This window comes from Neodiprion fabricii, chromosome 1, assembly GCF_021155785.1.
Source record: "Neodiprion fabricii isolate iyNeoFabr1 chromosome 1, iyNeoFabr1.1, whole genome shotgun sequence".
NCBI classification, from domain to species: Eukaryota; Metazoa; Arthropoda; class Insecta; order Hymenoptera; family Diprionidae; genus Neodiprion; species Neodiprion fabricii.
The window spans coordinates 2954406-2981510 of record NC_060239.1 but is presented as its reverse complement, the minus strand read 5'-3'; the positions used below and the strand labels follow the sequence as shown (position 1 = coordinate 2981510).

The 27105-nt window shown below is 47.8% G+C and overlaps 1 protein-coding gene across 4 annotated transcripts in view; it reads right to left on the bottom strand.

Annotated features, from left to right (window-relative positions):
• The window catches only part of LOC124188170 (homeotic protein ultrabithorax-like), a 118953-nt gene extending 91848 nt beyond the window's left edge, over nt 1-27105 (bottom strand). For all 4 annotated transcript variants that reach the window (XM_046580685.1, XM_046580665.1, XM_046580696.1 and 1 more), the window contains exon 1: nt 25245-27105. In XM_046580685.1, coding sequence (XP_046436641.1) covers nt 25245-25917 — 673 coding nt within the window. In that variant the 5' untranslated portion in view covers nt 25918-27105. The remainder of the gene's footprint in view (nt 1-25244) is intronic.

Here is a 27105-nt window from a genome sequence, read left to right as displayed (position 1 = left end):
AAATATATTTACCTGCAGTCGTCAGGGCCGACGAATCGTGATTAAACGACGCCGCGTATTCCACGATATTTCTTAGAGTCACACCGGAAGGTTCGTCATGTATAATATTGTAACGAACCAGGCCTTGCGGAATAAATAATTATGTCCGTGAGCTTATTGAGCGTTAATTATCAGGCAGCGAAATTAAATGTTTCGACAAATTCTTTAAAATAATGGCTGGATGCGCGTGTTTACGGTTTAAAGTCCGAAACACAGGACCGTTTTTGCAACAATGACGATTGGCGCAGCAGCTCTTGTTACTCTTTCTTCAACACATGAAAGCTTTACGCGTCTTTTACCTACGATGACTACTAGATATTTGGAAAGGGAGGCTAAACTCGAAGGGGCGACTTCACCCTTTGTAACAACAGGTTGAAATCGCGAACTGACTCTACGATACACATATCCGCGGGACGGAAATTTTTTGAATAAGACCGAGGCTCGGACTGCCGATCTGGGAACGCGAGGAGACTGTATCTTGAACGACAAGTATTCAGGGAGGCGCGCTAACGAGCCGCGTATTCACCGCGCGCGGTGCAGTGAAGTCTCCGCGCGGCGACCGCCGACTGCAGTCTTTTCTTTGCCCCTCGAAATTCCACTCGGGGCCCTACTATTTTTTATACGTCTTCCATAGGTGGATCGTACACCTATGGGGTTCTGCCGTTCCCGGGAGAAGAAGCCATAATGCCTGCGCGTTGCCAGGTATGGCCGCAGGGGTGTTTCCCGGACGGAGAAAGGGACCTGCCCCTGCGGTTCCCGCGGGTGCCCGCCCGCCTCTGCCCTTCGCCCGAACCCCATGAAGAATTCGGGGATCCCTTCGTACCCCCAATGGCGCGTTTCCCTTTTTCACCGCCATGGCGACCGGAAGCTCGTTTGAAGACCAGAGTCACAAATTAGGCGATTAACGTTTTATTCAAGCGCCGACGTAGCGCAGGCCTCGCGTTGTAGGATCCACTTGAGAGGTTTTAATTGTGGAATTATTACGTTCGATAAAGCCGGCTAATTAATACCAATTAACGATATTAACGAGGGACTTATATTTCGCGTTTATAATTAACGAGACAAATCACGTTTGGGTTGTATATGGCTCCTGACGGAATAGCGATGAGAACTCGTACGGTTCAATTAAGAATACTAAACCGCTTATGGCCGGACTATGAATACATAAAACCTGTGAATCGTGATTTGAACAAATTTACAACCCCTCGGTCCATACCTCGTTGTGTAATAAAATCGTACGCACGAGGTAGGTCGTAGTATCGCGTAGAGGATATAATGGGAGCGACAACCGCATAAAAACTAAAATTAAGCTGTTTGTTTCGGTTTTATACAACGACCGGTATGCATATTACGCATACGCAGAAACCACACGCCACTTCCCGGCTGTATAATAAAATGTGTAAACGAGCCCGCGCGTAATGACACGTGTTGCGTCACCCGACGTTCGCCTGCTTTACCGGCCGCGACCAGCTTCGAGGTACCGCCAAACTCGACGAGATGGCGCTCGCGTGATTTAAGGCCACACCCGACGAGCCGCTCACATTTCGAAGCTCTACTGCCACGGCCGCCTCATGGCCTGTATGGCCAGCCCGTTTATGGCTGACGACTTTCGGCGACCACGTGCTATGATGCTCGCTCCTACCTTCCGCTTCTACGTCACAGGCCACTGCACTACCACGTACTCACCTCGTCACGAACTCAGCCACCAGTTTGCTAGCCTCACCGTGAGAGGAGGGGGGTGGGAGAGCTTGCGGATGTGCGCATACAGTCATGCTCTCGTATACATTGTAGTATAGTGGGAATGCTTTATTGTTCCAAGGATATTTGTATTCATTCTGCGGATCGGGATACCGGGTGCAATATTTACACCGGTACTATTATACCTTCGTTAAGAGGGATACGTAACATGCGATGAATTTTCTGTCGACGAAATAGATTGTCTGTTGATTGAAATCGTTTTGTTGATGAAGCGGATTTTTCAACGATATATGCAACGCAATCAGTGTCTGAGCTTTTTCATGACTTCTGTTAATTTATATTTTGACATCCTTCTCGGCACGTGCAGTCAGGTTTCAAAATATCAGGAATTATACCTGACTCGATCGATGGGCGCAGTTGCCACGTTGTACGCCTCGAGTATTTTTGGGTGTTTCAGTCGGAAACTATCCTAATGTATAGCAAGTCACAAAATCATTGTTGCGAAGTACCTGATTTTTCCCGTCACGGTCGTAGTGCAATTTTTTAACTTCTATTGGACAAGTAGGATGAAGGTGAAGTAAAAAATTGAAACAATCAGCAGAAATATGGAATGGAAAATTTGTTTATTATTACTTTCTTGTCGTTTCAAGATTTGAGTTTATTAACCCATTCGTTTTTTTTTTTCTTTTTATTGTACACTATAGTGATTTTCTGAAGATTTACCGCATATCAAATAATTGTCAAGTATATGAAATAGGGGTAAAATTTTCTGACAAATCCATTGCCGCTATTTTTATTCTCTACAATTTTATTATCAGTTTACGAGAAAAACGCAAGTTTTGAAAAATTCCCCAAACAAAGCACAAACAAAGGCATTTTCAATCAATATTTTCACTTAAAAGCGAACGGGTCAACGTCGTATTTCAATGCGCCCTGAACCACCCTTGATACTTATATTCGCATTAATATTTTTATCACTGCACTGTTGCCCGGACGAAGGTGGGTGATGGGTTATCTCGCGTTAGGTGAAAAGGCAGTCTCTCACCGTCGGTGGCTACACACGCTCCCTCGAACGACCGCGTAATTATATCACGGGTGGAGCTCACGCAACCGTGGCGACAACCAGCCCTTAAATCTTGTCGGAGGCACGGTGTGTAAGTGCTTGCTGCGCGGGACAAACTAAAAGAAGAATAAAAAATAATACGTACACATAACATTCGCGAGCAGTGATAAAGCCGCGCTGTAATCCGGCACATATTGCATTGTACCCACCTGGCAACCGCGACCAAGCCGCAGTGCGTATGCGTAGGCAGCCGTTAATACACGGGTAAACAGGAAGACCGCGATTCCGCAAACCGAGTTTCCTCCTCCAGTGGAAATCACCTTCCAGCTACCGCAGCAGTCAACCGGCGAGTCTGATCTCCACGACTACCGCAAAGACCTTGATTTTACTCTCGTTTACCTGCCTGAGTAACGACCGGAAATGAAATTACGACGACCACTCGGGTAAATCACGGTGCGTTCGTCTTGATCACGAGGTGCGGTACAGCGATTCGGAGGCACCGGTCGTTGTCATTTTTCGTTTGTTAAATTCGCCGTGAATAACGATATCAGGGACAATCGGAACGATTATCAAGCATCTTGTTAATAACCGCACTTTTATTAGGTCTAATTTGGAATGCGAAGTTGCAGAGGGAGGTTTTTCCACCCTCTTACACGCAGCCCTCGACGCTACTCGGGCTTCGGCCGAAAATCCGGTAGTTCCGCGGGGTTTAACGGCACAATGGGCTTCCGGGCGATAAAGTATGCGGCGAGGAGGGAAGATTTTTCGGGGGGCCCAAAGGGGGTTGGAAAAATTTAAACGCCCGTTGCTCGCGGCGCCGCGGCCTGCGGCAGGAATACGATGACAAAGTGGCCGTTATTGACCGTCTCTCTATTTTGTGACGAAATTGGCCTGTCCGTGAGTCGTAGTATTATTTTTAGCCGGTCGCCTCCTCCTCCTCCTCCTCCTCCTCCTCCTCGTCCTCTTCATCCTCCTCATCCTCCTGCTTCTACCACCTGATCGCCCCGTAGCAGCGGTCGTCCCCGGAGCCGTAACCATAACTCCTGGTGGGCCGCGTGGCGTGACGCTGGCCATCCACTCGAGCGAGTGCCTAACGTTCGGGCTGCCTGCCCCGTAAACGCATGCCACCGACTGACCAACTCCGTTCACGACAGTGAAGCTCTCTCTCTCTCTCCCTGCCTATTCCAATTCAATTCATCAAGAAAAATAACACAAATTCGTTACCCTCACTCCCATCCCTCCCCCGACCCCATGAAACCTGCATCATCTGCAGTCTTCTTCGCACGCAGTTTTATTATCACCGCAGTCGTATATCTTCGATGTTATATATATATAAGATATGTTTGATATATTACACACAACATTGTGAAACGGACGTCAACAACGTGTATACCTTGGTATTATATCTTTCTTCTTTCTTTGTTTTTTGATATGTGTGTTCGTTTTTTAACTCTTTTATTCATCTTTTATTCGAATGTAATACTTGTGCTGGTTTTGTTGGCGACAATTTTCATTCTTTGTATAGGTATACTTACATGTCTTTACGCGTTGTTCGTTATACGGACGGAGTGTTTTATGTTTAGTATTTGGTGCTTGGAAAGAAAAGACATCAGGCGAAACTATTTTAACGGGTACCGTAATCGGATTGTTGTTCATCCATTTGTCTGACGTGAACAATGGTCGAGAGACTTGTTGAAAGAAAAGCTCTAGCAAAGCTCAATATCAATTTCTTATACTGATTCGTAAAATAATCCATTTCATCTGATGAATTCGACAAATATTTAATAGAATAGTATAAGCCAGAGTATAAATATATTTTTATTTTATTTGAAGAAAATAGTTACAGCCTGCTCGAGAAACTTTTATCTAAATTAAAAATTCTACAACAAGGGTTAAGAATCGTGTGAGAATTTTATTTGGATATTTCATTCGTACATATTTTTACATGGATGTTCAACTATAAATAGTCGAACAATGCGAGCAGGCCTTTATCGCAACTGACCGCGCCTACACTTCGTTAGAGTGAATGTCACGCATCGAGTGAAATTGTTTGAATATTACGGTACGTTAAGGTAGATTTTCATAAGTTTCAGACGTGTGTGCGTGTGTAATTGAAGATGTGAACAGGAGGATGCGGTGGAGGGTTCCAGACTCCTTTGGTAACACATATCGGATACGAGGAGTGCGGATGGACGTGGTGTGGTCCTTACGGGCGTTATACGTTCGGCGAGTTCCTCGCGCCTCGCAAATCATCCTGATGCATCACGGCGCAATTACACGGTGAGGCTTCATTTAAATGCGATAAATAAAGGCGCCTCTCTCGTTGCCGTGTGTTACAACCTACCCCCTCTCCTCCCTCGGCCGCCAGGATCACGGGCATGCATACAAACCTGCCTCGTACGTAACTCGCATACCTAGAGACGTCTACCTCTACGGCGGAACGACGATATCGAAGCCTGCATTTTATAGCGGACTGCTGCTGGGTCTCGGGGAATTCATCAAGAGGACGATATCGGGGACGGGCCACCCCCGGAGCCGGTTCCGGGGTTCTTTGATGTCACGGACTATCCGACGGTCCATCGGCGACGCACCCTTAACGACAAAGACGGAGGGATCGGGTAGGCTCGTTTCTGAAAGAAACTACGATCACTTGCGCGGATAGACGTCAGGCGTCGGGACGCATCGCGTGCCACGTGCATACTACGCCGTTAAACCCATATACGGACCGTACTTATCCGCCTCTCCCTCCTAACAAACACTTACTTATCCAGACCCATCTGGGATATCAATCAAAGGGGTACACGGGCAGGTAAATCGCACTGCACAACGTGACGCAGGGTTCGCGTTATTGCACCTGTTTTTATGAGCAGGTTGAGACGAGTTTTTTTACCATTTTTTATTTTGTTCATTCTCTCCCCCTTTTCAACGCGACGTATGAATTTTTTATTCATCCATCCGCCGTGTGTGTAACGTAACTTTTCTCCCTTTGCATTTACTTGCGCGGACCACGCGAGGTGCGACGTATTTTAGACGAAGGGTGAGAGAATATAATTGACGAAGGGTAAATTGACCGAGGAAGCTTAAACTGTCCCCGCTAGGTACGTATGACGTACGTATACCGATTATTTTTCACCGATGATAAAATTCGTTACTGTTTCGTTCGACCCCGCGTATCCGTCGGTGGGTGCAGCTTATAACAGTCGCGGGCGTTTCGTGTAAGGTATAGATTTTTGTACGCGGTCTCTGCAGGGCTCGGGATCGGGGTGGTCCGGTGAGTTTGAACAAGAGGAATGCAACGTAACAGGAATAGTCTGTATAGTCTCGTTCTTATTATTATTCTTTTGGATTCGGTTGTGGCTCGCTGGCGCATAGGCACACAGGTAGAGGGCATATAATACCTAATGGAGCCTCGGGGTGGGAGGGCGAGAGGAGAGGAGGTGCGGTGCGGTGGAAGTGGGATGGGTAACCGATGCATGTGTGTAACGCCATACATCATCCCGCGTCGTTGGAGAAACCAAAGGCCACCGCAGGGTGCGTTACCATACTTCTCAAATGTATACCTACACCACCACCATCACCACCACCACCATCGACGTAGCGCGATCCTATCCCGAGCTGTCTAGCGTGTTCCATTGGTCCCGAGTTTTCTGGGTCGTTCCACCTACGAGGCTTCTGCCCATGGCTGGTAAGAGTCCGGCTGTCTGTGTCCTGCCTGCGTAAACCATCCGTATCGCGCGTCTCGTTAACGAAACGTTAAGTAAACCGTACGTCTGCAAGCATTTGCCGATAAGTTGGCCAGAAAGGACAACCAGCAGACGTTGACCATGGAAATTCCCACGAGTTTCTTTGGGGTACGGCAGAATTTGGCTATAGCCGACTGTGGAACAGCCGGATGATCGTTTTGCAAGCTGTACGGTACGTGGCGCCAAGCGTTTCTCTTCATCTTTCATTCCTCCACGGCCTCGTACGAAGCTCACGTTGTGTGTACACCGGGTCCGAGGTGGATAGGACTCGAGATCGCAGCGTGGTACCTGTGCAGCAACCTGGTAATGAGCCGGCCCCCGACCACGAGAGTTGATATTCCTCGTGCCGGTTGTTGGCCGGTGCCGTGGTGCAGGCTTCCCGGCTGTGGTTATGGTTGGTCGTGTCGACGGTGAGAAGTATAGAAGAGAGGCTCGCCGACCGCGAATCACGAGCCGTTTCACCGCCCGAAGTCAGGTGTGCGGTTCGAGGTTCGGAGTTGAATTCCGAGGTATTATCTCCGATCTGACGCTCGGGTCCATCGATTATTAACAACCACTGTTAGGAGGAAATGTTTCCTGCATCCCCGAGCAGCCCGGAACGTGACGACTATCCTCGATACCCGATCGGGCAGCGTTTCGAGCCAACCGGTTGATCGGAACGTGCGATCAGCTGAATTTCACACACTGTATAATGTAACACCCATTCGCTACAATGTAACGTCGCCGCGAATTCTACCCGCGGATGCGGTTCAACGCCGTAAAGAAAGGTCGAAAGGGGAGGAGCGACGCCGATGATTTTCCCAAAAAACCTGCATGCAGCGAGGATAATGCCCACCTCAGACCGAGCGGCCGCCACTATAATCACTAATGATGACTGACTGAATTAAATTATCCATAATCGACGGCGTTCTGATCTCCGTTCGGATCGGACGAACCGGCCTTGCCGTACAGCGATGCTGCCGTTGCTGCTGCGGCATAAGAAGACGTGACCTCGAGTGTTCCGTGTTACCAGAAAATACAAGGGCTGCCAACCTTTTCGACGCAGTGGATCTCATTCCCCGGGAACGGATGGGTACACAACGGACATCGACTTCTCTTCTCCCTCCTCTTTTCTCTTTCGAGGGTTGACCCCGATTCCGGTACAGGTGCTTACAGATTTCCAGAATTCGAGCTGTATTCACATGTTACACGTGTACGGTGATCGAGCGAAGGTTTTTCTTATAATTATCCTCTCGGATCATCGATCCCGCGGAACAGTTTGGGAGTAATTCCTTTCCCGGACAAAAAAACCGATAATTCGAAGAGAGGGGGAACCGACTTTACGTAAAAGAACCAGGCTCAGCCTCGAAGGCTTCAAGCGTCTTCGCATAACGTTCCGCCGCCCTCCGACCCTCCACCCCCTGGTTGCCGTGTAGTCAACGCGCAGTTTGATGCACGGGTGAGATACCGAGTCGCGCGAGGTCGAACCGCGGCGCAGCCGAGAGCACGGCATCCGGGTTAAGCGAACCCGGGGTGTTCGGCAAACATCATTAAAATTTTCGCTTTCGGAACACGCGTACAACGTTACGTTTCACGAGGAGAAGAGAGGAAAGGGGTGCTCGTATCCCGATACGAGACCGGCACACAGCACCTTCAACAGGGTGCAAAATGTTCCAACAACCGCGCAGCGCTGTGTTTCTCTCGGTAGTTATATCACAGATTTAGTAGGCACACAAAGGCGCGGCGCGTGCTGATAATGCTGCTTGAATCACCCCCTGACCCTCCTCCCCTAGGCTCTACGTAAACCATCCCTTACACCAGCTACTTCTCTCGCGAAATCCTATCTCCCGACTCGATTTTTTTTTTTTTACTCCCCGTACTTTTTACTCTTCTACCTGGTTTATTTATATTCATTCATTTTCACCGACCCCTCGTACCCCTCGAGCAAATTAGTTTACCAAGCCCCCCATTTTCATCGCTAAACCGAGCGCAAGCACATTTCGTTGATGCCTTTCATCTTATTCTTTTTTTGAATTTTTGCCTTATTCTTTTGCTGAAAAATATCGACGACGATGTTCACGTAAGTTGTTACGTGTATACTCACTCGTAATATACGCTGTGTACGCAGTGAGGTCGTTACGGTCTGGCAAAATGCGATAAACTCGATTTCCATCCGCGCCAGTTTCGGTTTATACTTAGGTTGGAGGATTCGTAATTCCGAGACAGTTTTACGACGGCGGGTGAGTTCGATCGAAGGGACATTACACGACGAATCGAGATACGCTCACCTACCCCAACACCGTATCCGTTGACGGGGGTGTATAATAAACGCGTTCGCAACCGTTTTGCGGGAATTGAATTTCAAGACATTTATTATCGCACTCTACGATTCCTCCCCGAATTACGAAGCTTGTCTCTTCTCAAATCCTAATTCTACTTCCCGCGCTGTTGAGTCTGGTGGGTGAATGGGTGTGTAGGTATATCGTATCCGTACGCATACCGTACAAGGTCTCGGTATAACGCCTTTCGTCTTGGTTCGATTTTCGGCGAATTATAAGCGCTCACCGCGGGCCGAAACTTGATTCGAATCAACACCGAGCGATCGTTATCGACCGGAACTACCTTCGATTAGATACTGATTGGTGCGTTGCTGCTCGCTCTGCGTCTAACGAAAAAACCAGTCGATTATACGTAAGGCAGTGCGCGCACCGTAGCCCTGAGCTTTTTATCCTCGGCCACGCCGTTCGGATCCGGCTCTGGTCAGGGTAAAGATGTTGTGTAACGATAGAAACAATCGATGGAAAAGGATATACATCCATTCGTACACTTTGCTCGGATCGGCGTTTCTACGGCATCAATCGCGGTTAGCTCGAAGCGAATAAGAGACGGGCACAAGGATGATCGGTTCGTACGAAAATCTGGAGATCTGCTCGGCGGTATAATTCGCCTGAGAAAGCTCTCGCGGACTGAATAGGGGGAGAGAACGAAATGCCGACGAGGCGAAGGGCGACGCCTTGCAATCATGCAAACCGGACAAATTAGAGGTCTGTAAGGATGTGCGCGGGTTGATCCTCGCTACTCCGGATTCCACGTAAGATCGCCGGTTATGCCGGATCATCGGACGCCTACGGACAATTGGGTGTAATTCGATCCGAGGTTAAACGCGCCCTCTCGGTTAAATACCGATCGATACACACGGTAGTTGCACAACACTCGATCTCTCAAAGCGCGGTGGGGCGCAGCTAGGAAGGCATGGACACACAAGTCTGTGTACAGTTACGAGAAGGCCCGGTTCGAAATCGCATCTCGAATCTCGCATCAGGTGGTCGGGCCGTTCGTTTGTTCGTTCGGTGAGTTCCCGGGCCGATTGGAGCGGTTGGTTGTCGGAGAAAGGGTCAAGAGTGGTGGGAGTCTCTCGGAGCGAAAGGAAGAAAAAGGGAACAGGAGAGAAAGGGAGAAAGAGAGACGGAGAGAGCGTCGATGGGTAGGACGTCGAGGGGCACGGGGGTGGGGGGTTAGTCGGTGATGGACGCACTTCGCTGCACTCCCATCCTCTCCTCTCCTCTCACTCTCTCTCTATCTCTCCTCTCTCTTTCTCCATCATGGGCTGCCTTTGGTTTGCCTTCCCGCTGGCTTAGCCCTTCCTTCCTTCCTTTCTTTCTTCCTTGTCTTTCTTGCCCGAATACCGCATCCAGCCTTCGACCGAACGAACGAATGAACGAACGAACGAGCGACCGTCCAATAACTCCGACTACGCTAAATGGGATTCAGATTAAAAGATCCGATCGAATGTTCGCCAATTCGTTCCTTAACAGGTGCTTCGGCTTTTGTGTATCCAAGCTCATGCTAATCGGAACCTTCCGAATCGACGATTAAGCCTCTATCTCCGAATTGCTCCTGGTTTTTTAAAATTTACACTTGTACCTCCCCCCCACCCCCACCATTCATCTTTTATTATATCTGCATCGATGACCGAATATTCACCGACGTACGAGAGAGACGGGTTGACGAGCGGCGAGTCAAACCAGCAGCTCCGACGGGGAATGTATAATATCTTTCCGCGATCTAATAACGCGCGTATGTGTGTGCATAAAATACTCATGAGTGAATACAGATGCGTTGTACGGTGGTATTTCGTATCTTTGCATCTAAATGAGACAGAAAACGACCATTAGGGAAGGTGTTACGAGGAGATAGTAGCCTTGTGACAAAACGTCACGTATACGTGTATGACATACGCCCATATACGTTTTATATACACTCAACAATCTGCGCTATTCTAATTTTCGTAACTCGCTAGCTCCGCGATATTTGTTATACGTGGATTTTTACACACCGCGGTAAAGTTTGCTAGCTATTTTTCGATCGAACGAAAATATTCATTCTTTTTCAAATCCTCTCGCGATTGGGAATAAAAAATATCAAACTCGTATTGTTCGCGGAAACTGATTCGTAATACCGCGACATTCAGCTATCAAAAATCAAACGTATAACTTAAGGCGTTTTATACAGGTACATACGTACACACAGGTGTGTATAGGATACCTGCCTACGGTATAAACGCGGTGAGAACGACGCACGCGTGGTATGCACCCAACTCTCTTGACCCATAAAATATCTATACGAAACAAGTTCCTATGCCGGTTCTCCTTCTATAGGACGGGTATGACTGGTGTCCGCCCCGTAACGCCGTAGAGATTAAAATTACTTCACATTGTGCGAGATCTTGGATATGTGTAACGGAAGAGAAGACGTTTTTTCTCACTATTTGTCGTTTTCTTTTTTTTTTCTTTTTCTTTTCTTTGCTTACTTATCTTTCCAGAGAATTTCGCTTAATCGTATTCGCCCGGTCGATTCCGTTGCAGTTATATTTATGGTCAATCGAACAGCCGCGATGAATGCGTATAAATTATCCCGTATTACACGATAATGTTGCAGCGTCTGTTTGCGAGGCACAGATTTATGTTCTGCGACAAATCTTCAATCACTGTAAACTACGTCGCGTGCGAGGCTCGGATGAGAATCTCACCTATAGGTGTTCATTTTGCATAACCGATGGATGTATGTACATGTATCATAGACTTGCCGTAAGAGGCAGCAAAAATCTTTGTCTACCTATTCAAGATTCAGATGTTCGTTAAATACACGATTCGGAGACGCGGGCTATCTGTGCAGCGAAATCACGATACATAACACGCTACCGGTTATTATAATATACGCGTATAAACACCGCATGATCGCGACTCGCGGTTCGATCATCGTGCAGAAAATATTGTACAATATGATGTGACTTGAATAATTTGTCCTACGACAAAGTAGAAGATGAATATATATATATATATAAAGAGAGAAAGAAAAGAAAGAAAAACGAAATTTAAAAAAACTGCTCGGAACAAGAAAAAAATCAGCCAATACCGGAATCGGGGGGAAAAAAAAATAGGCGATGAAAAAAGTGACCGAGAACCAGATCAAGATCGCGACCTCAAACCTCATCCGAGCTGGCATTAAAGTTCAGGCTTGTGTTGTCTCGCCCACGCCGCTATTTCGAAGAGAATCTCCTCTCCTCTCCTCTCTTCTCCTCTCCGTGAGCTGGGTATAAATATGGGTACCTAATACCGACGCGGTGCAGGATATAACCTTTGAGCAGTCCGTGGTCACCGATAAAATATATATACGCGCGTGTCTTCGAAGGGCTCCGGTTATTCGGCGGGGCCCTTCGATCAAGAGGATCCAAGCTCCGGCGAGCTTCGGCGTTGCAGGATCGAGCTCCGCGTCCCCGGTAAAGGAGAAATAAGATCTGGCGGGTGTATTAGCATACGATTGGCACCGTCCGTCTTAATGCTACAGCTCGGGCCGCGAGCTTTATTTCCCTGCTACGGACTCTGCCTCTGCCTTACCGAGTGTTTATGTCCGTGTTTCCCAAAGCTGGTTTGCAGCGCACGCGCCACCGAATCGCGAATCTTTTTCACACGGTTTTTGGCAGGAACTAAACGTGTTCGCCAAAAGCAGACTCAGTTCGCGGTTCTCCGTCGGTACCACGAAAAATTTTCATTCTCATTCGAAAATCGTTAGAAGTTTATAGAAGTGAGAGACGAGTTTCCTCGTAAGTCGGAGACGTCTCGTATCAGTTCATCGTCAGTCTCGTTTTTCCCTTTTTCTTGCTTTCACCCTCTTTCCGCGTAATTTTATAACGATCCGCGACGATCATCGCGATGTTATTTACGCTGCAACGTATCCACGTAAGCTACTCGGGACTGTTCTTCTAAGGACGATCATTGAATAACGACTGCGGGGCTTGAGTATTTTCAATCCCTGGACGTGATTAAATTACACCGCCCGAAAGCGTTGTTATATCGGTTCGTATTATGGATTATAGCTGCACATTGCCCTCAGGTTCGCGCAGCGCTATACATCAGCGAAAATCGTCCGTCGGCTGCAGCGGAGGTGTTGAAGCGCCTCGGTCGAAGGATAACTAAAGAGGCTCACGAGGTATCCGGCAAACAAGACCAGTCAGAAATAACAATTTGGAATTTGTTTGAGGAGCCGCGATTCGACCGGACGCGCTCTTCGGTCTTTGCCGCGTTTTTTTCAACGGCAATAACAAACAAATATCAGGATTCGCAAGGCGAGAACTGATCAATCGGCTGCATATCTCGAACGCAAGGGTGAACCGACCGGTGATTTATGTCCGCGTACGATGCGTCGGTGGTTTCAGTGACGGGAACGCGGATTTCTCTATGCGTCCACGCGTATGCCTGCATCGGAGGGAAGAAGAAGTGTCTTCGGTCGGAGAAGAAGGTCTACATCACGAGAAATCGAGAATGATTTACCGAGTATCCGGATGAGCGATGGAGTCGCGCAAAACTCGATCGCTGCATAAGATGGCTATCCAGTCCGACTCGAGTTTCCAGCGACGTCGAGACGCGGTCCGAGTGCCTGCAGGCCGGTATTTCTATCCCCCTTGGATTTCACCGAGGGGTTGTTAGCCTGCCGGACGTTATGTCACATCGCGAGGTTCGCGGCACGAACGGACTCTCGAGGCGTCGGGACGGCCGGCGTCTCTTGAGCTTTTACGAAGTTCGATTCTTTGTCCGTCTCGATTCACGGACGCTAACAAGAGAGCGTGTAGCACAAACACGAGAGAACGCTCTGCAGCTCGACGGATAAGCCCCAAATTCGGTGGTTCGGTTTGATTTACAGCCACGACCTTCGGCTGCCGCAATAAAATTCATTGCCCCTAATTAACGTTACGAAAGTTTAAAACGACGATCGAACCAGCGGGCATATAATACTCACGGACCTCGGTATTATACGGGAGGTGTATATATATATACATGAATATACGTATACGTATATATCGCTCACGAAACGAAACACAACCGGCATGGTGTGGTACGTACTATACGTATACATAGACCCATTTCCGCCGGGTGAGCCGCTGTTGTACACGTTATAATATCTTAGGTATACCTGCCCGGTATCACGTGCCTCCGCGTTTAGGCCTCGATAGGGAGAAAAAAGACTAGGCTACGCAAGAAAAGCGAGGTAATCGAGAACGGGGCGAAGGAACCGAACAAAATGAAGAAAAATAAGAAGAAGAAGAAGAAGAAGAAGAACGTCAGAGTTGAGAAAAAATATTAATAAAGAGAGAAAAATGAAAAAAAAAATTAAAAACATTCCAAAGCGTGAAACCGCGCGAGTATATTACAACGTATGTACGCAGTTTCCAGAGGCTGATCGACGTTTCGCAACATCCTCGTGCCCACGCTTATAACAGGCTCGTTCGAAACGAGGGTCAAAAATCTACGACAACTTTGTCTCCGTGGTTCCGTTAGCAACAGTTTTTGGCTGGACGCGATGAATTGTCGAAACAGAGAAAAGTGTGACATCGGCTCGCGAGGCTTACGATTCCTGCACGTGCCCGAGTAGACACTAAAGCATACGGACGGCGATACCCGGCCGTAAATATCGGGGAGCCAACTTGAGACTCCCGGACGTGTTAATGCCATGCGAGGACGGCGCATGCAGCCTTTGCGACGACGGATGCACCCAGCCTTTCAGTCCTGAGACCGGGCTGGGCTGGGCGATCGGCTTCCTCGATCGAATACATGAATGGAAATGAAACGGAGAAACTGTTATATCAACATCGTCCCGCGACTCTCGAGATTATTATATAGGAGAAAACTTTCCCAAAGACACACTTGAATTATGATACGATTGATCGGTATCGTCAACGACCGAGTTTCTCGATAATCGGCACGATTTTTAATCATTTACACACTCTTTCTCTCTCTCTCTCTCTCTCTTTCCCTTCCTTTACATCTACCGTTATGTTGCATTATTAACACCGCCGATTTTTCCTCTCTTACAGTGTCGTGTCACCGAACCACGAAACGTAGCACCGACTCGCGACGAGCGAAAGATGCGACAAGACTGAGGCGAAAAAGCAAATGCCCCGAACTTTTTGGAGGTAAGAATAACTGTAACTGTTATTTCCATTGTATCCGAAAGAAACTGGACGACCGTTTTACGACTTGTCCCCGTTAAAAAAAGGCAACTAACGGTCCACGCGGTTTAGCTGTGCAGACGGTTTATAGGCGGGAGCCGGAATTGAGGTTCGGGGCTTAGCGGCTATCCGTACCTTGAGACACGTCGCTTAGAGCTTGTACGGCTTGTATTTCGGGGATGCGGACGGGCACGGAACGTGACTACGGAAACGGCAGTGTCGATTTTATTGCACCGCACCCCTCGGTGGCCTTGTCGCAGGTTCTTACTTCGAGGAGAATCGTCCTCCGTCCGTGTAATAATCGTGAGTATACCTAACGATCCTGCAAGCCTGGAAATAAGATCAGGTTTGCATCCTGCGGGCGAACGATTTTCCCGGCATCTAGACAGTCGAGGCTTGAATTTACCTGTACCTGAGCATAACGCTATTCCAGTTGACGGGATCGTCCGCTATACGACTATTAAATCTAAAGACCAGTTCAACCGGATTAAAGCGTGTTCGAGTTGGCGTTAAGTCAGGGAAGAGGCTACTTGACTTCCCACTGAAACTAATTCGGTATAATTAAAAGAAAGGGGAGGAGGGGGGGGGGGGGGGGAGGCCGGGGATTAAATATAAATGGTGAAAAAAGAAAAAGAAATACGTAAATAAATAATTGAGAAACATGAACAGAGCAACGAAACAAACAGGTGTACTCGTATGTAGGTATTTATCAACGCGCTCGTAGACTCGATCAACGTGTATAATTATATAATATACACGTCCGTAAGGAGTGCGGCAATTATCATTATCGCACGTAACGTATTCCGTGCGTGGTGAAATAGTAAAAACGTGTAAGAGGAACCGATCGATAAAATACCCGAATCGATCTCCACTGTCTTTACATGCATCCCGTATAAATGTTATTGAATACGTGTCAAGAATCGAATTCGGAAGTTAGATATCGGGCGCATACGTAATATGGTCTGAAAGAAACCACTAGTCGAGGGTGATGAAAGGTTCCTCGGTTATGTGTATAAATAATTAATCATCGTCGGGGTAATAAAAACGCAAAATATTACAAGGCAAAGCAGCGACGGATATAATGTTCGTGTAATGTGCTCCTTGTCGTTCTAATGGACGTCAACGAGGCAATAAAAACGTCGATAAAAAAATCCGTCATAATTTTTATTCGCGGTTCGACGAAACGACTCGTTTAAAGGATGCGGCGATGCTGTGCAATTCGATGCGAGACCTTCGCGCCCTCGTATTTACCGCCTACCCAAGGTACGTACCTTTTACCGTCCCCCTTCGGAGGTCAAACGGGTTATTCGTCGCTTCGTTACATCACGCACTCTCACAGAGCAAAAACAGGAAAATCAACGTCTTCGATCGACGATCGGCCCGATTGAATTCCGCGTAAGCGAGTTTCGATTAGTCACTTTTGCGAGGTTTGCTGCGGATTGTTTTTATTCTTTACAGTTTGGTAGATGAAACACCGGAGAAACCCTGCGAAGATTTTTATTGCTTACAAACATGTATATGCGATATTGCTCAATGTAGACGGTAATAAATTTTACAATTTATTGCTGAATTTTTTTTCGATTCGAATTACGGTATGAGTATAATGATCATTCAATACCTAACAGTTGTCATTAATTCATACTCATATCTTATTCTGGCTCGTTAAATATTACAGCGACACTGTCTCTGACCTCTGGAATATTATGTCATAACTGTACGTAATTACTGCAGATTATACTGTGCAAGCTGTTCAATCGGTAAAATTTTACATCTAACCTGAAATTTAATCAGTCCACTATCTTTTTTTTCAAATTTCTCAATGACCACACTAACGACGATATAAATCAACGGAAATACGTCGGTTTGTAGTAACGGTTGTATTACGAGTCTTTGATGGTGTATGTGTAACGATTTTTAAGATAACAGTCTCGCGCGAATTATATTCCCAGTGAGAAAAGGAGGAAATGAATCTTTGAAAAAATGACATCGTCATAAAGTGTTTGCTTTTGCCTGAAAGTCTGCATGAATTCTTTCGAAAAGGCGCGCACGTGGTGCATGAAATGAAATGAATACCGTAAACAAGGTGATTTCACACGCCATTCTGCGTCTGCCAAAAAAGCCATTGAGGTACTTCTCTACACGCAACTTTTCAATACGGTTTTACCCATAGCGAGTTATCGCTCATCGCCGCGATCGATGGACATTTTTATGTATATTCGCATGCGGGGAACTTTGGCAACGTTGTGTTTTTATACAGTTTAGATTCGCGTGCCCACCCATCTAACGTCCCCGAGTATAAGTCGAGAATACAAGTTAAACCTTTGTTTGTACTTTTTTTCTTTCGCCGCATCCATATGATCGACGACGACGCTTTCCCGTCTTTCTCATCTCGTCGAGGATTTCGCCCCGCGAATGAAGCTCGCCGAGGCTTCAAAAAGTCTCCTTCTCCGACTTCGTTTGAGGAACAAATTTTACGGGAAGGGGAAATTAATTAGCATGAACGTATCGCGCAGGTACGTAAACTTGGGCCACCGGTCGAAATTTCCTAATTATGGAAAATAGCTTACGCGGGCAAAGACAAAAGTTTATATTCTTATCTACGGATCAGCGTGTATTATACATGTATAAGAGGATCGTGGGTGTATAATAAATTTCATTATAATACCCTCATGTGTTTTCTCATAGATATGTATATAAAATTAACGGCGCACAAGCCGGGCGCCTTCGTATAAACTCGGTTATAAGATCCAATTGTTTCACCGTTTCCTGAATGCATTAAGAATATTCAAATTTGATATTACGTGCCATCTTCTCTTGCCGATCTCCCGTCTATAAATTTTCGTGATTTTACTGCCCAATTCTTTCATTCCGAGTTCTGCTCGATGTTTTTTTCTTTTTTTTTTTTTTTTTCCTCTTCTTTTCATTTTTCGTTTACTTCTTTTCAGTTTTTTTCGTAATTCTGGTAAGCAGATACGAAGACGGTGAGAATCGTGCGCATAATTTTACAGCGTGGATACGGTATAGCGGTAATTTAGCCGGTGGAAGGTTAGTCTTGAGACCGCGACCTTTTAACGGTAGTGGGCACTTCTGAAAGAAGATAATTGCGCCGAACGTCGGTTGAGCAACGTCGCTAAGCGTTCCGTAGTCAGGTTTTAAACTCTCGGGGTGGCAGGTGCTAGACGTAATGGCCGACCATCGGGGGCAGGCAAAACCGGGAACTTGGCGCAGGTCTGTATCCAGCTAGAAACGGCCATAAGTTACGCGCGGGAACCAAGAAATCAATTAGCGGACGCGGTAGCTGTATAACGAATCCTCTTCTTTTTTTCTTCCTCTCCAAATTTAGTTTATAATTGTTTATTTCATTTTCTCACATCTTCCCTACTCTCCGCGGTATGCCTAACTCTTTTTTTTTTTTTCTTTTTTTTTTTAATCCTTTTTCTCACATTTAATCATCTATTTTGTCGAACGATAGTTAAATTCCAACGACGTTAACCTCGTTTGACGGATGTTACAAGGATACTCAAATTAAACGACTCGACTCGGCAGCGGACTTCTTTTTCTCGTCTTCCGTTTCAGTTTTGTCGCGTCACCAACGTTGATCGCCAAAGCATCTCGAAAACTGTGATTTCTACATTCCATTTGTGGATGTGTAATTCGTCTGCAGATGGAAAACTTGGAATATTCACTTATCTCGAAATTTTTTTGGGCCTGCTGTTCCCGTTAAACCAATATTTTCTCATACGAATTACTTATACAAGTATCACGAATCTGACACATTCGTTAAGTGAAAGTTTTTCTAACTGTGACAATTTAAATCTTACTTCTTAATCTGTTGGTTATTCAAATTTTATCACCGTCTCCTATTCATCTATGTATATATGTACGTATATATATGAAGCATTCCACACCAAACTGACCTAGAAATCAAACCTGTGGTTAATAAAATCTAAACATCAGTGAAAAATGTTTTTTTTTTCAAATTTTTTTCTTCGTACACTCTACACCATACTTAAAAATGAGTGAAATCGCCGATGGCGAGGGTCAGACGTCGGTCGGTTTGGGGTGGAATTCCTACGATTCACGTATTTTACTAGCTTTCAACTTCCCGGTGCTTCGCCTTATACTTGCATCAGTTGCATAAATTTAACGCTTGGCAAAAGAATAACATCGACTCGGTATCGAAGTATAAACGGGCAATTTCATTGCGTAATATTCAGTGCAAGATCTGTTTTCATTGAAAACAATAGGTAGATTGTTTCCTCCACTTTCCAAGATCCTAGTAATACACGGATATATCTGACGTATCTTTCCGCTGGCATTAGCACGCGAGTTATACAGACACGATTATCGCCAACAGATAAAGACATATTCAGTTCCGAATTAATAAATTACAGGGTTCGGGATGCCGCTACTTGTAATTATCACTACCGAAACCAGATAACGATGGAAATAAGAAGGAGAATAGACAGAGAAGAACAAAACTGAGTTATTGTACGTGCCGAGGGTCAAACATTTCCATTCGTGATAGTATTATAAATGACTATGGATGTAAAACATCTGTTAAGTGTGCGTACAACGGTGGTCGATATACCTAATTACGCGAAAGTCGAACACCTCAAAAGCCTGGGCGCACCTTGTCTACATCGATAATTCTTACCCTAACTCCTGCCAATGCTACCGCAGTGCAGGTAATAAAGACCGGATAAAATACGACCATTTCCTATGCATTACATAGCAGTAAACGTACGTTGAATTTTTTTTATAGAGTAGGTATTATTATTACGATGAAAAATAAAAACGTTTATATTAATGACCGCGTGTGTTGAGAAATTTATCAATTCACAGCTCGGTCTTCCGTAAGTATATAATAACTCTATCAGATTTCGAGGTGCTTTTTGGCGCTAGTTCTTCGGGACGATTATACTTTGATAACATAGATTCAAGGAATGCCGGAAAATAAAACCTTTCGTTAAAAGTGTGATATATTATACCGGTGAAGTAAGTTCCGGCGATGGATTTTGCGACCGCAGAAGAGTCAAGCGAGTGTTTAGTTGCTGGGATTGAATTATGTATTCAATCTCTCATCTGCGACCCATTGTAACAAACTATGAGGCGAGGACGTGAGTGAAATAAATGTGGCCGAGCATCTGTTGGATTTATCGAATAGGTGAGCAATCACATTCGAGATTAAAGCAGCGGTGCCAAGTGCTCGAAGAATTCGCTGCATGAATCGGCGATATTTATCGTTCGAATTTTGACGTTAACACTTGATGATGAGCGAACAGCCCACGTGAGATATTTGCGTGGGCAGCGGAGAGAGAGTCGGTCGTCCATCGACGGATATGGGCCGGGGCCGAAAACGGGCCTAATGTTTTCCGAGCGGATGATATAGGCGGGCGTCCCTCCTCGGAGGAGTCGTGAGGAGCGAAGTCGGGCGTCAAACTCATCCGGACTCACAGCTGCGATCGGGTCCTGGGCCGATCGGAGGGGGACGCCGGTCCCAAGAGAGAGAGAGAGAGATCGACGCGTACGCCCCGAGTATCGGGCCCGGGCGATGGTCGCCGGTCTTTGCTTGTTTTCTAAATTATGCCGAGCGATAGAGGAATTAATGGGCATTTTGACCCGCCACCCGAGTTTGAAAATCGGCTCTTTCAACGCGGCGATTGCGAGTCCTTTTTTCCGCCACGGAGACGGAAATTAGGGTTGTGAAATTGGAGCCAGTTCGTTACAGCTTGGTCGCATCATGCCGACGACGTGTAGCTTCGCTGCGACGCAGGAATGATTCTCGTAAGATAGAAGCCCCGGTTATTGTCGACGGTAATTAATTAACGCTGGATAGATCTTATCGACCGGATCTGGATGTGTGTACGCTGTACGTTGTGCACGTTGTGCGTATGTGCACGTACGCCTGGGTTTGTGTGTGTGTGCACGTACCTATTTTAACAACGCTCAATAATTTACTACTCATTACAAATTCCGGCTGCCTCAGCCTGTAAGTACGCGGATGGCAATAAATCTCCCCAAAGCGAGCCGCCTGCTTCTCTTTACGTATTAACTGTGCAACACCGAGTATCGGTGAGTCGAGCTACCCGAACAGGGGCTGGACTGACAGATAAGGCAAAAGAAGAATATTCTAGAAAAGAGGGAGAATCGGAAAGGTGAACATCGAGTTCCATTCTTTAATCATCGCGCCTGCAGACGGCGTAGTTCCTGTTTAACCATGCAGCTATGCCCAACTATGTTAGAAGTTCACCAACAGATTTCAATTAGATGAGTTTATACTTTTATTGCCGACACGTACGCGTTGAATAGTCGGTACAAAAGTAGAGAAGTAGAGGAAGGGAAAAAAATCTCTTGCACATACATATCCATATGCATTATAAAATACTTTTGCATATTTCCGGACGTGCATAATCGTTAAAGAATCTTCCGGAACAGCTGCTGGAAGATTCCTCCTCGATAAAATGTTGAACGAGGTGCAAATCGAGCATTCCTACTAAAGCTCAACCGGTCATCGCCGATGCGCACTTGATCTCTGATAAGGGGGTGAATGGAATCCGGAAATGCGAAGGATATTGTACTCGGCAATTAGAGATGTTCCCAAATCTGCCGGCATGATCTGACAAAAAGAAAGGGAATCGTAACCTTGATTCACGCTCGTGAAACCTTTAATATTTCCATGTATATATATATACGTACCAATGACAATGAAACGAAAACTAGCTTGGCATATTTGACGAAGTTGTTCCTTTTTGCAGGGCTGAATGCGGCGCGAGGAATTCAGTTCCAATGGAATCCAAGAGCACCATTGGCTCCGAATGGCTAATCATTTCGAAATCAAACCGGCGCTGCCGATACCTACACCACCTACGGGGTAGAGACCTGCATTACTGGAGGGCCGCCCGGACCGCGACGCGCGGTCGGAAAAGGTCGGTAGCGGGTAGCGACGAGAGTGGGAGAAGATGGTTGAGGGGTTGAAACGAGGCAAGCTGCGATTTCGCCGTCGTAAACGTCAGCGTTATACGGTTACAGCGCTGTTCGTTGCTGGTTTATATTGAACGAGGCGACTCCCAGAGGTAAACCCGTGGCACAACACCTCCTTCTCTCACTTTTCTCTATCCTTATCCATCCCGTCTGCTTCTCTGCCTCCGTCCCATTCTCTTCATATGTACATATACACGCGGCAAAGTCCGACGATATCCCAACCTAAAGCTCTCGGAAGTCGTTCGTAATCAGGGTTTCTTTGCCTTTCACACATTTACACCTGTCAATTTAGGCTATAAAGATTCTCCTTTGATACTCGAATCTTTTGTTTTTTACCTGTTTTGGCGTCGTTGTCGTACCGTTTTTCATTTATCAACAATGTCTGTCCGTTCAGATCGACTCGAGGCCATTGCTGGATGGGTATCGCAGTGCTCGACCGCAAGCTGAACGAGAAGCAGAGAGGACAACCGCGTGGCATTTACGCGGGAAACCAGCAGCGATTGTCACGAGATTCTCACAGCTATGCTCCGCTCCGCGTGTCCATTCATTCCCGTGTGGGTACCGATCCTCATCCCGTTGCGACTTTATGCGACATCGTCACGAGACTGAGGAGCTGCTTTTTCTTTACGACGCGAGCAATGGAGAGAAAGAGAGCAAAGGAGAAACGAGAGTCACTCGCTCGTAGGGCATGCGGGACACGCGGTGGGTAGTAACTTTTTTCACGTACTCTTACAATCAGTAATCGATTAGCGATTCGAGCTGAGAAACAATTCAATTCCGAAGAGAGTACCAGAGTACCAAGCGCGTCTCTCGGTCGCTGTGGCTGTTTATTGTGAGTTGACGTTATTCGTGTTCGAGTACGATTTATTTGCTGTCGGAAGAGCGTCTTCTCACCTATAAATGACTATAGATACCGAGGGTGAAAAGAATTGGCGGATGCGGTACGAGGTGTCGTACCACGAAGAGAAGAACGTTGAACAAGACTCTGCTAGAGTTTATCGAGGCCGCGTTCTTAATGTACTTTTAAAAAGGTAAACTCTCGAGGTCTGACGTGCACAACGAGGCACATTCTGGGACAGAGAAGTATATGTAGGGTAAATATAAGAGGCTTTCGCAGATAGCGCCCCCGTCCTCCAGTCTCACGCCCTCTAATTACCCTATAGATGTGCCATCGGGCCACCCTCAGGTTCTCGTTTTCGGGGGAAACATATCATAAATATAACTCGCATCTGGAAAGGTACGGTGAAAGTGATCGGGTGCTTCGTAAGACGGAGAAAGCTGCGTGTATTTCACCACTGGGACAAGGTAAGCGATTTTCCCGCGCAAATGGGCGACCAACCAAGGGCCATAGGCGATCCTCGCGTAACCTATCATCCGTTTCAGGACCTCTAGCTGTGAAAGGCACCCCTCATACACGCCTCTACACCGACATCTCAATCTACACGCCACGGAGTTTATGTGTTCGTGTATCGCAGACACACAGTCCGTAACGCTACCGTATACCTGCATCACGGTAGGTATAAGGTACGTTATACACCTTCCGACGTGTATAATGGGCGTACTTTATGTTCTCGCGTAGGGGCTGTCGAATAAAGTGGATTTTCAGTGGGGTCGACGAGATGGGCGTGAGCCCGCATACGCGTCATGTAAACTTTTCCGCTTTTTCCTTCCCTTCTTTTATTCGTTTTCAAATACACTACGGTCAGAGCGAACGCAGTCAAGGGGATTGGTTTCGCGACGACTATACCGTTCATACTTTATATTTCCCCGTGTTCCTTGTCACCTCTGTTCCTTGTTTTGTCCCAAATTTTCATGCTTATGTTGCTGGGCAACACATGTTGCGAAAGTTTTATAATTTCAGATTACGGGCCTCACCCTGGGATGCGATAGCTACAGACAAATTTTTGCTTCGTATCGTCGAGTAAGATTCGTTTTTCTATATTCCAACCGCAGGCATTAAGTGTGGTCCAATTCCTGTGTCCAGCGCGGTGGTACAGGAAAAAAAGAATAAAAAAAATCCGAGGGCTTGAATCGGACCGCGGGAGGATGGAAAGGGAAGGAAACAATTCGGCGGCGCGGTTGCGGGACGGAGAGGCGTATAGAGAGGAGTCGAAAAGTGAGATCAAGTCGGGCTCTCGATACGCGTGTATGCGTGAGTGTGCGTGAATGTGGGATGAACACAGGTAAGCCTCGTGTAGCGGTGATTATTCCCATACTGGAAAAGAGGGAGAGAGAGAGAGAGAGAGAAGGACCGGACTCTCGGCCATCCAGCAGCGTACGTGTGACTGAGATCAGAGTATAAACAGCTGACTCCCGGAATTCAGGTTCCGGAGGGGTGAGTGGCAAGAGAAAGGCAGTTGAACGGTTGAACCCCCAATTGGACGCTCCGCGCCCTCATCCCCTGCATTGTGTACAATAGGCGTATTACACGTACCTACGTACACACGTTGACATTTGTATACGAGCCCACGGAGCACTTATCTCCCGCGTATACACAAGGACCGTGCTTGTGCAGGCGGCAATTTTACACGCACTTGACTCCGTTTTGCCGCCGTCTTAAGGGCCCGTCAATCCGCCGAGGTTTGCGTTACTCGACATGCGGGAAAATTGATATCGGATATTAAACGGTCTCACGGGAGGAAACTTTTTCTTGCGGATGAATCAAGCCGGTAGTTGGCAGGCGTAGTAGGTCGACCAGAGACCCAGAATTCAGACTAATTTACGATCAATTTATCTCCGGCACTGAATAGACACCCACGTCTAGTCTAGACGCGCCGATTGTTTTTATTGAGATTCAAAGTGGAGAATCTCGGTCAAACAAAATCCGGCCGTCGCGCAAGTATCCTGGCTATAGCGATTTGTCACGACGCGATTAGTTACGCGAAAGACAGACACAACCGCGCGTACATTCGCATACACAAATTACCCGGTTCGTCGCCTGGCTACTTTGAATTCACCGAGCAGGCGTTTTTGGTCCCCTGGTCTCTCTCTCTCTCTCTCTCTCTCTCTCTTTCTCTCTCTCTCTCTCTCTTTCTCTGCCGGCGAGTCTAACCGAGCGTGAGTCCACGTGCCTCGAAAGCCCCGAAGTGTGGGTATTGTACCTATACGCGGCGAGCACGTGTGCGATCTCTCCGACTAAGAACGGTCGCTCTTCACCCTTGCAGCTACTACTAGGTGGATCGGGACCGGTCGGCGAAAGGTCGGGGATGCAAATTGCGCGTGACAAACTCACCTGCTATGGCCATCCAGGGGTAGAAGGTGTGATTCGCGGCGGGTTGCTGATGGAGCTGGGTGGCGACCGGTTGACTGGCCGCCGAGTTGAGGCTGCAGGTGTTCCAGGAGGAGGCTAACGATCTCGAGGAGCCGTTGTTGCCCGGACTCGAGGCAGGATCGCCTCCCACGAGGCTTCCGTAGCTTCCGACCCTCGTGCCCTCGGGTGTGCACGCGGAGGGCCTGACGACCGGGTTGCTCTGTCCGTTCGCCGCTGAGGTTGCCGACTGCCAAACGTCCTTGACGGCCGCCGCGGCCATCACGGCCGCATATCCGTTCTGGTGGGCCGACTGGTCCTGCTGTTTGCAGTCCTTCGCCGTCGAGGACGAGTAGGACGAGGTTGTGTGCTCCGGGGTCGACGAGTATATCTTGCAGGCCGTCGCGACGCTCGCGTCGTACGGCGAGTCCTGGGGTGGCCTGGTGTTCGTTCCGCCGCCGGGGTGGATGCCCAGGGAGGAGGACGTGTGATGATGGTGCTGGGTCGAGGCGTACGGCGACATCCCAAGGCCGAGCGGAAAGGTGCTGCGATAGGCAGCGGCTGCCGTTGCGGGGTCGTGGTGCTGGGCCCCGGCCCCGGTCTGGTGATGGTGGCTACCGTAGAAGCCACCGGCGGTCTGCTCGAAGTACGAGTTCATTATTCCTAGTATTTTGAATCACTTGCACTGGACACCCTCACTGGAAATATTAAACCCTCCCTCCGCCAAGGCGAGAAAACGCCAGGGGACTTTGGTCCCGGCTAGAGGAATAGTCTGTACGGTCAGCTGTTCTCCACTCCTGAGTATAAGCTGGTACAACGGATCGCGACGGAATCGCGAGGCTCGACGGCTCTCTACGGAACCGCGATCGAACGAGGACAGGTGAACCAGATGAGCAAGGTGCGAAGGTGGCGGGGATTCCGTGAGGCAAGTAAGGACCGTTCAAGTGGCCGTAAAATTCACCGAGCGGTAGGGTCACGACCGAGATTTCGAGAGAGTCTCGGTGGCGTTTCGGCGGGCGCCCTCCGGTACTCAACGGGCCACTACGAGTGCCGATCAGGAATGGACACCATGACGCGTTTCTGGCGATTAGACGAGCGATCGGTGAACGGACGGCCGCGGTACCACGTTGCCGGCTGAGCCAGCACCCTGGTGCTGCGGTGGTTTGGAGCCAGAGGAGAGTCGCTCGACGCGGAGAGTGACGACCGTTAAATCGTAACGACGCAATAAAACCCGGCAATAAGACGGGCTATAAAAGTTGCCTCCTCGTCTTTGACTCTCTGGTAACCGCGACGCGGTGCGCCTGGCACGCGACCTTCGTCAAACGCCAGATTTCCCTCTCTTTCTCTATCTTTCCCTCTTTCTCTTCCTTCTTCTCTCTCCCTATCTATCTCTCCTTTTCCTCTACTTCTATATCACCCCCGCGATTACAATACGCCCGATTCGTTTGACATTTCGGTCTGAAAGGTATTATAATATACAACAGGAAGTCCGCTGTCTATTATCGCATATAAAAACGGTGCTCGACTCAAGCACGCGGCAGGAGCGCAGGTGGCGCCCGTAGTTCCCCGTCTCTACTCGTTAATGTATACCGAACCCGTTGGTACCACCAGGCTGGGGTGTAAACCGCGTGAAACGAGATAAGGCCGCGCGACTCGGCGGTCGGAACTGCACTAGCACTCGGTCGAACGTGGTGGTGGATCGTTTACGCGGACTCGAGCGCGACTGGCGCGGCGCGCTCGTCCCTCCTTGTCGTGCCGCGTCGTTCCGTCCCGTTCTGTCCCCTGCGTGAGAGTCGGAGGCGGTGGAGGCGGCGGGCGGGCAGCGGCGGCAGCGGCGGCGGCGGCA